Source organism: Calidris pugnax, unplaced genomic scaffold (genome assembly GCF_001431845.1).
Source record: "Calidris pugnax isolate Ruff unplaced genomic scaffold, ASM143184v1 scaffold14, whole genome shotgun sequence".
Taxonomy (NCBI): domain Eukaryota; kingdom Metazoa; phylum Chordata; class Aves; order Charadriiformes; family Scolopacidae; genus Calidris; species Calidris pugnax.
This window is the reverse complement of record NW_015090793.1, coordinates 5320659-5331159: the sequence shown is the minus strand read 5'-3', so window position 1 is coordinate 5331159 and position 10501 is coordinate 5320659. Positions and strand designations below refer to the sequence as shown.

At 37.4% G+C, this 10501-nt stretch overlaps 1 protein-coding gene across 6 annotated transcripts in view; it reads left to right on the top strand.

The window, feature by feature from the left end:
* The window catches only part of RGS12 (regulator of G-protein signaling 12), an 89986-nt gene that overhangs the window by 227 nt on the left and 79258 nt on the right, over positions 1 to 10501 (top strand). For all 6 annotated transcript variants that reach the window (XM_014935976.1, XM_014935968.1, XM_014935967.1 and 3 more), the window contains exon 2: positions 5911 to 7857. In XM_014935976.1, coding sequence (XP_014791462.1) covers positions 6001 to 7857 — 1857 coding nt within the window. In that variant the 5' untranslated portion in view covers positions 5911 to 6000. The remainder of the gene's footprint in view (positions 1 to 5910; positions 7858 to 10501) is intronic.

Here is a 10501-nt window from a genome sequence, read left to right as displayed (position 1 = left end):
TGCTCGGAGGCGGGGAGCGGCGGTGCCGGACCCGCCGCCCCTCCCTCCGCCGGCCGGCCTGTACACCCGTAGCCCCTCCGGTGCCGGAGCCCTGCCCGGGAGCTGGGCTGCGAAGCCGGGTCCCGCTGTGCCGCCGGAGGAGCCGGCAGCGTAACTTTCGGAGCGGCTCTTCCCCAGCCCGGCGGCGGCAGCCGGACCGGCCCCTCCCGCTCCTCCCGGCGGTGGCTGCCGGCGCCGACCATCCCCAGCCGCGCTCCCTCCCCGCCGCTTTTATTCCTCAGCTGCTCCGGCCTGAAATGCTGCCCTTTTTTCTTTTTTTTTTTTTTTTCCGCGGCGTCCCGACAGATTTGAAGCGTATTTGCAAGTAAAGAAGGAGGGGGAGAGGGGGAGGGGAGGGGATGTCCGAACTTACCAACAAAAGCTTTTCACCTTCTTTAATACAGCAAACAATCTGGATTGTAAACGCGTGACTGTTTATACAATAGCTTTAGAAAACTTTGTTCTTAGTCGCATGAGTCTTGTCAGGCAAAACAGCAAATGCTCTAATTGTGTTCTTTATGCACTGCCTTCAGTGTGAGAAGAGTTTTTTATTAACAATTTTTTAGCCTGCTGCTACCAATTAGAGTTTTTTGAATGATCGCGCAAGGTACAACTAATTGTTTTCTGGCAAAGCAGTTGCTGCTTATACAGGAAACTTAGTGGTAGGTTTTGCTAATCGTGAAACGCTGATAAGATTTTTCTATTAAAATATTGTCCCGCCCAAGTTCTCAAACAACTGGTAGCTGTCTTCTCTACAGGTTGTGCTGTTACATTTCTCGTGTAACTTGTCTATAAGCATGTACCACATTTGAATAGTGAGTGGCATTCAAATTTTACAGCTTCATTTGATCTTTGTAGTGGCATCACTTGTGAGAGTTAGTTACTTCTGCCTTAATGAGTGGCACCCATGATTAAGAGTCTATTGCAAAGGTGTGTGAGGGATGAAGGAACGGTCTCTTTTCTCTACGTGCTTCCACTTTGCACACTTTATCCTCTTACAGTCTTACTATCAAAAAAACAAATGAAGCCAAACAGTTGCCTGCTTTACAAAAAAAAAAAGGAAAAAAAAAAAAGCACACTAACATGGATACTGTAGTGCTTAGTATCAGCTCATTTCCAAAGGCTTTTCAAAATTAACCTGTGGTAGGTAATGTGGTCTTAAACTTCACGTGCTCCCTCACTGCCCTTGTAACCGTTAAGGTTATAGTCTAACACAGACCAGAACAGGAGTACGCCTCCTGTTTCTGTTTGCTCTTTTTGTTGCTATGAGTTAACAGGAGCAGAAGCAGGAAACAAACCACCTCTCTCCCTTGAAAGTAAGCAAATAAGTATTATTTTCTCTGTAGAAAATTTTCAAATGGGTTTGAAAATGACATGTAAAGCTAGCATGGGTGTGTAAAAACATTATATAAAGAGATGCAGTGTTTGTGGGATAAAGTACAATTCAGCCATAACTGGTATTTTTTGTGGTTTATGCCCCAAAAATAATTGATTGAAATGGTAGACCAGAATGTATGCTGGCAGAAAACTAAAATGTTTATTTTTATTTTGCAGTTCTGTGACCAAGCTGATGTATATGGGCAAATTATATTATTTCACATACTTGAACAACTCTTAATTTTTGTAAGTTAGTGTTTCTGTCTGAAATGCCCTGTGAAATGTTTTGTAGTTATTAAATTGGATTTGTTCTGTATCATTCTACTAAGCTGTGTTGGTACAAAGTTTGATGGGATTCCTGAAATCATAGTAGTAATTTTATGCTTGCAGTGTTTTTCGTATGATGGTAGGAATTCTATATTTTCAGTGTTTTTAATGAGCATATTGAAATGTCACAAAACTATATTATTTCCTTAAGATTTAGTTAGTGTGTATTACAAATTATTCTGCTTTTACAGGCCTGTTTTCTCTTATAAAATGACTAGACTATAATCTGACTAGTACTTACTATTTTTTTTTATATTGTGCAGACTTCAAGACTTACTATACTTAGTGATAGCAGAAAGTCAAAGTAATCTTGTCCAAGTCTAGTATTCTGGTGTAACCTTTTTTCTGACCTACTGTCTATGACTGAATGTAGATATGCTATCAAATTAATAAAATTCAGTGCTATAATGATTAGAAGTAATTACAGTAGTATATTACTAGTAGACTCAGTAAGATTCAGTATTTAATTTGTACTGAAAATCAACAGTTTGATAATTTTATCTTTGGTTACTCATGGCAATTATCACAGAGTATATAGTTCACTAACAATTTCATGTTTTAGTAAACATGCAAACACCTACAAAGCTTTCTGTAAGTGCAAGTAGATTGATGTCTTTGTTTCAATGGATGGGTACACTACACATTTTATAATTATTACAGGAAAAGGATTTTCAGAAAGATGATTGCTTTGAAACTGTGGAAGTTTGTGCCACTTTTGTGCCATATCTCTTTAGCTCCAGATTTCAAATCTGCAAAGAAATTAAAATAAAACTTAGGCAATTAGATAATTCGATAATTTAGTTTTGAACCAGTTTGGTAACAGTTTGTAGCTCAACTAGTCTCTGTTGTAATCTCTCTGGTTATGAGAAACACTATTTTTGTAATTGTTCCTTTTGCCTGTCATACATTGTTGCAGTAAAACATACTTGAAGCCCAGGGTTCTTGCAGAAGGGCTACATTTGTCCTTTGTCTTGAAGTTTCCTTGATAAATTTAGTGGGCTGTTATTTGTCAAGGGTGTCATTGGCACAAAAAATGCACAACAATATTCAGCCACTAAAGGAGGGAATAGATGGTTTTACCAGTGATGTAACACAGGTTTTCTTTGTTTTGTTTTGTTTTTTTTTAATGTATATTTACATTACTAGCAAAAAACCCTTTAATGTTGGATTACCTTCTAACTTTACACTCACAAAATCACACAAATAAATTAATAGCTGGAAGTCTTCACACCTCTGGAACTTCATCATTAGAAAAAAGTGATGTATTAGCAGCCTGCTGTTTTGTTTTTATAATGGTCAGGTTTTGGAATGATGTTTGTTCATCAGTGCTTATCATCTAGAATAAATGCTTGGTGTGTAAGGGCCATAGGTTAGGAAGGCAAATAGATAAGTTGACTTGTGAATAAAGTTAAAAGGAATCCTCTCATAGCAGTTATGGAGTCGTGAGGTAAGACAGCACTGGGGTTTGTTTCTTCCCAAAAGCAGCCTAACTACACTTTCATTGTGTGATTTTTATAGTTGCATGTAGGGTATTTTTTTATAGATATTCTAATCTGTTTTTCTTTTCTAATCTGTTTCTTTTCTCTTATCAGCCACTTCATCGCTACAACATTGAATCTTACTTTTTTTGTTACTACTGCTTTTTACTATATTTTTTTGATCAGATTATTTACAGTCTAATACTCTTGTTTCCTTTCCTCTCGCAAGCTAGTAGCACACTTTTAAGGTGCTAGATACTACAGTGCTTTGTGTTGACCAGATTAGCAGCACAGTTTTGGAGGGCTCCCAAGGGACACATTAAACTATTCTCCAGATAATCATGAACAGAAATACTCGCTATAAGAAAAACTGAAGCATGTATCATGTTCCTAGATAGCAGGTTTTTATTTACTGTTGGGCGTTTGTTGGTTCATTGTTTTTTTTTTTAGTTGAAGAACTGTATCTTGAAAGGTTTAATGATTATTTTCAGAAAGTACCAGACCTAATTAGAGATAACTGAATGTACAGTGATCTCTTGGTTCACAATTTTAGCCTCGTCATTAAAAGGTCAGTATGTGTTTAAGGCACAAGACTGGATGGAAGGTCTTTCACAGCAATGTGTGAGTTTGGTTAAATGTTTGCAAAGCATTTCTTATGTTATGATTTCCATTCAGAGGTTAAGTGTGAAGTTTCATTACTTCTTAAAGCTAAGTTATTTTCTCAAATTATAGGGGAACTGTTGTTATTGAAGCTAGCTAATTGCTACATTAAAACAATTTGCAAAAACTATACTTTGTTGAACAGTCACAGCTACACCATGGAGACATAAAAACCTGATGTCCCTTTGTTCAAAATACAAGCTAAAACCCAAAGGTAATGCCAAGTGAATGTCTCCTGCCTTGAAGGCTGTCCCATTTAGGATTTGGAAGGGTCCTAAGGGCATCACATCCTGTAGTTAAGTATTTAGCAGAAGATTCAAGGAACAGCAGTGTGGTTTTTTTTTTTTTTTAAATTGGGTAATCAAACAGCTCATTTGTAGTTAAGACTTTGATCCTAAATTGTATTTTAGTTTTTGGGTGTTTTTTTGTTTTGTTTGCTGTTGAACTTTTGAAGTCATGGTCCAGGCAGAAATACCATGAAAGTAGTGTGCTGTGCATTGCATCACATTTTGACTGTGGGTTTTTTGTTATTTCTGTAGCTGAGAGCAATGGCAGGGTTTCTTGGTTATGTTTCTTCCATGTAGTGGGTTGGAGTCCACTAATTTAAGACTTTAGATACGATAAACTTTAGATACGTGTGTGTATGTGTATATATATATTTTTAATATGCATCTTTTTATCTAAAATGTTGCCCCCATTTTGCCCACTTTCACAATACTTGCTTTCAAGTACCTTATACACTTTGTTACAATGTGACTGAGTTATGAATAAGCCTGTGGACCAGCTCAGAGAAGTAATTATTTTCAGATTAGTTCTCACTTGGTCAGGCTGAGTTTATTGAAATTGTAGCTGTAGTCCTCTGGTTATTTCAGTCAGTCATCCTCCAGGCCTGTGGAAGTAAGAGTTCATGTGATGCAACAAGGGGATAGTTTCAAAAGTTGAACAAGTTGTCATTTATGTTCTTTGTGTTAAAACATTTTTGTGCTTTTTCATCTGCTTAGTGGAGGAAAACTCTCTTAAACAACGGAATTTACCTGAGACATCCACGCTTCAGTGTTGACACCAAAATATACTGAAATCTACTATTTCTTGCTATACACATAAATCTGCTTTAGTTTAATTGTAAAGTCATGACTAGATTAATAGTGGCAGCATGTGGCGTTACTTTTTTCCTCTTTTTTTGGAAGTTTTTATTTAAACTAAACCACATGGATGTTGGAATGACTGACTGAAATGCGTTTCTTTTTTTATAGTGTTTGCTTTCTGACAAGTTATTTTTGAGTGGATTAATTGGTTGGTGTAACAGTATATCTGATTTTGGATCCCTTTGGTCTAATACATGATTGAATCTCCATTTATTATTGCATATGTAACTGAAATGTATGTGTGAAAGTTAAAATTTGAGGTACTTATTGTAAGCTGCCTTTACAGTCAGTCAGTGGGGAGATAAGCACAACTTTAGGGGTAATTTCTCTAACCTGTCTTGGGTGAATATATTTGGTATTTGTTTCTGTACATTGAGGATAAGGGGGGGTGGGCTATAGCTGAGTATATACATTTGAGCTCTAATTTTTATGTTGCTGGGAAAGGATAGATGAGCTTCATCCAGGATTTTCACTGTGCTGTAAATTGTGGTGGTATTGCAACGGTAAGCTGGAAAGTAAGCCAGAAGTTAACTGAATAATAGGTAACGTGGTGGAGTTGGGGAAGATGTAACGTGCTGTAGTGTAAAAAGACTGACTTACATTAGGAAACCTAGATTCTGTTCTTTGCTTTGTCATTCAGTTACTTTGCTGTTTTGGACAGCTGCTGTATTTGCGTTTGCTACTGCTTTCTCATTGTAAAATTAAAATAGTGGTACATGTTCTTTTCATAGTTTTGAGTGTTGTGTTAGTTCTTTAGCAATAGTTTTTGTTGGAGTTCACTAGCAATATTTCTGAACAATAAAGGGAATACTGATTACTAAACCCCATGAAATACGATTGAGAATTAAAATGTCTTTTTTCTTTTTCTTCTTTTCTTTCTTTAGAACTTCATCAGATGAAGGAGTGATATTCTCGAAACATGACAGAAGTCTGGACTAGTTAAAAGTTTTCCTATTTCAGGAAAAAAAGCCAAAATGTATAGGCCAGGGGAAACAGTCAAACGTCGACTCAACATGCACGCTCCTCCTCGGATAAGAAGCGTGGAAGTTGCTAGAGGAAGAGCAGGTTATGGGTTTACCCTTTCTGGACAAGCTCCTTGTGTTCTTAGTTGTGTTATGAAAGGAAGCCCTGCAGATTATGTTGGACTTAAAGCAGGAGATCAGATATTTGCAGTTAATGAAATCAATGTGAAAAAAGCTTCTCATGAAGATGTCGTGAAACTTATAGGAAAATGTTCTGGAGTCCTGCACATGGTCATTGCTGAAGGGATTAGTCATAGAGATTCATGTTCAAGTGATGAAGAAGTTGGTTTTTATGATGGGAAGGGGTGGCTGAAACCCAAACCTGACTCTAAAGCTCTGGGTATAAACAGAGCAGAGAAAGTTGTTGAAGAAATGCAGTCTGGTGGCATTTTCAACATGATCTTTGAGAATCCTACTCTTTGTGCTGGTAACTCAGATAATTCTGCACCAAAACAAAGATCGTTTTCAGATTCTGCTGCTATTAAATTTGAAACCGGCAATGAAGGTGTAAGCAATCCAAACGTACTGTCAAAGGAAGAAATGTCCAAAGTCCTGAATGATGATTCAGTTTTTAGAGTTGGACTGGAGAGTGCAGAAGACTTTGCATTAGATGCAAGCATTTTAAACGTTGCCATGATTGTAGGTTACCTAGGCTCAATTGAACTTCCTTCAACAACCTTGAATTTGGAAAATGAGAGTTTGCAGGCTATTCGTGGGTGCATGAGACGTCTGCGGGCAGAACAAAAAATCCATTCACTGGTGATGATGAAGATAATGCATGACTGTATTCAGCTCTGCAGTGACAAATCAGGTGTAGTGGCTGAATATCCTGCAGAGAAACTGGCATTCAGTGCTGTTTGCCCGGATGATAGAAGATTCTTTGGACTTGTTACAATGCAGACAAATGATGATGCAAGCTTGGCTCAGGAAGATGAAGGGGTTCTGAGGACATCTTGCCATGTTTTTATGGTGGATCCTGAATTATTTCATCATAAAATTCACCAGGGCATAGCAAGGCGTTTCGGACTGGAATGTACAGCAGATCCAGACACAAATGGCTGTCTAGAGTTTCCAACATCATCTCTACCTGTTCTTCAGTTTATTTCTGTTCTGTATAGGGATATGGGAGAATTGATTGAGGGAATGCGTGCGAGGGCTTTTCTTGATGGTGATGCAGATGCTCATCAGAATAATAGTACAAGCAGCAACAGCGATAGCGGAATTGGAAATTTTAACCAAGAAGAAAAGAATAATAGAGTTCTGGTGGTTGATTTAGGGAGCAACCCGAGTAAACACATTCCTAACAGCATATGGGAAAATCCAGTAGGAAGGGGACAAAATCAGCCTGCTTCCCATTGGAATGGCTTCTGTCATGAACAAGAAGGAAACATTCCTTTAGAAGTAATTCAGAATGATAAGTCCCAAAATGTAAGCAAGCACTTAAGTCCTTCTGCTCGTATTGAAGTTCCACTGGTTTCCTCCCGAAATTCAGTACCCCCATCAAAGAAAACCGCTGCAGGGCTTGGCAATCAAAGGTGGTTGCCTGTGCATGTTTTACAAGAATGGCAGCATGGAAATGCTAGTGACCAGGAGTCGTACACTGATTCTACGGACGGCTGGTCGAGTGTTAACTGTGGAACTCTTCCCCCGCCAATGAATAAGATTCCAGCTGACAGATACAGAGTCGATGGCAGCTTTGGTCAGCCCCAGTTAAAATCTCATAAAAACGAATGGTCTAAGAAGATGTTTTGCATGCAGAACAAATTTGGCCCTTCGCACAGTATTAGGAAGTCTAAAGAAGATAAAAAGGTAAGAATATGTTGATACTGGTAAAAACAAAAAAGCCAAAACCAACACCCTACGGTATTATTTGCATACTAAAATTTAAACATGTATTATATCGTTTACAAAATTACCGAGGAAGAACATAATATGGTTCTTTCTCCTTTGCAGAGGCTTTGCATATTCCTGTTTAATTGAGTGCAGCTCTGGAGCTGTACTTCTGCTGGAAGTCTGTTAGAGCTTTCTCACATTTCTTCTTGTCTCTTCATTGTTTCCAAATGTTGCAGTGGCATCACAATAAAAGGAGACATGACATTCTAGCAGCTTTGGTTCCTCCTGACCTCCAGCAGCAAAAGAATGGAAACAGTCTGGACCTTCAGTCTGGTTCCTTTTTTATAGAAGACTGGCTTGCATATGTTATTATATTAGCGTTATCTATTTTTATAGAGATGTAGTCTAATCATTAGTCAAAAACTTGGGTTATACACTTTTAACTTTAACTTGAATAAGACAATTTTATTATAAAAATTCACTCGAGCAAACCTCTCAGTACAAGTAAGTGTTAAACCTACATCAAAGGATAGTCGTTACTGGTGATTATAGTGTCTGCTATTAAGTCACAAATCTAGTAGTCTGCCAGGAAGCTGTAATTCAAATTTTATTCCAAATTACTGCTTCATCTACTTGTTTTGTCTACTGTTAGGCTTTTATAAACCAAAGCGAGAAGATTTAAAAAAAAAAAGTGTGGGACGAGTATCTAATATAATTACATACTGTTCCCTTTGTCACACACACGTGTTGCTGTTGAGAGGACTAATCTCATTGGAGTCTTTTGTTGATAACTGGATTCCGGTGAAGTGGAGGTCATTGATCTTACACTAAAAGAGTTAGTAGCAGAGTTGTATCTAAAACATTTGCTGACTTCAGGGAAAAACAGAACCTTATATTCCAAATCAGTCTTCAAGAAGCATTGTCCTTCCATGAGGAAGTCTTGCCTATATGATTGATTCAGGTGTCCATTATACTATCCAAATCTGTTTGAAAAAATGTGGGTTTTTTTCACCTGATCGAAAATATCCAACTGGTGCCCAAGTGGATCACAGTAGACATTCATTAGTTGTTTTGTACAGTTATAAACAAAACCTTTGTATTGGTATGTATTTTTGGGGATTAGAATGCAGAACTTCAGAACATTTTGGTGTGGAAAGTGAAATTATTTTCTATTGCTTTTCTTGCACTGTGAAGGCAACAACTTTCACATGCGTTCTTTTGTACGCTGTTTGTGCTGAAAATAAATAAAAAAAAAAAACCAACAAACTAGTTTATATATACCTATATACTAGTTACACACTGCTGTATTTTTAAGGTGAAGTGACTGCTACAGGCAGCATTGTTTTCCAGATCTGCAATAATGTATTACATTTCAGGTGACCTTAAATACAAAGTGATTCACGCTTTTAAAAAAAACAACAAATAGAAATTACCCAAACAGAAGGACTTAATTTGTAAACACTGCCCACCCAAAACACCTAACAGTCAATTCTATCTATCTGCTACCCTGAAGCCTACATACTTCATGAGAATGTAGTCTGGGTTTGCCCAGAGAAGTTCTTGAGGTCCCATCACTGGAAGTGTTCAAGGCCAGGCTGGATGAGACTTTGAGTAACCTGGTCTGGTGGGAGGTGTCCCTGCCCATGGCAGGGGTGTTGGAACTTGATGATCTTTAAGGTCCTTTCCAACCTAAACTATTCTATGATCTCTTTGCTGATGGACCAAGAAAAAGGCTTCTTTATAAGCCGCACCAAGTGCAGATGCGTTATGGATGTTGGTCCTACCTGCTGGGCATACTGTTGGAATTCCTTCAGGGTCTCTGGAAAAAGTTTTTGTCTGCATTGTTGTCCATCATAGTAATACAGCTTAGATTTTTTTTTTTTAGATATTTAAATTTTTTTTTAAAATGTTTGAAATGTTTATTTCATGAAAATATGCTGATGAAAATCTCATAGCAAAGTTTACACTTTAATATTAAATATGTTCTATATGTGGATAAACAGTAATAATATTTCACCTACTGTGAAATATACCGTATATACCAGAATATATGTTCCAACACAAAATAGCTCAGTCTTCCCTTTTAAGTCTATTTACTAAGAAAACAGGCATTCTGTTCTTTGATTAATAACAAGTTTGTTTGCAAGACACATTTAAAATGTTTCTACATGGCTTTAGCATTTAGTCTTCTCATTATGGCTACAGCACTTCTTTTGCATTTTAATTTTGTATTTCAGTATTATTGAAGGCTATTGTAACTGATGAGAAAAGCTCATGAAAGTCTTGAAATCATTTGCGAGTGTGAGTTGCAAGCACTTAGCATTATTCAGAGTAATTCATAAAGATGAAGTAGTACTATGTTCTCATCTTAAATCTTAAATGAAAATAGTCGGGGGATGTCATTATTGATGAATGTACCTCTGCTGCTTTATGTACTGCAGAAATAGGGAAAATCTATATTTTTGCATATTAGAGCACTAATTTGCTTTCATAAGAGAATGATATTCACAAATTCAGAGTCTCTTCTTGCTTTGTGAAGAGGTAAGACTGTCTATTCTAAAACATTATTCAGATGGGTTAGATGCTGCATTCTAGAAAGCTATATGTCTGTATGTCCTCG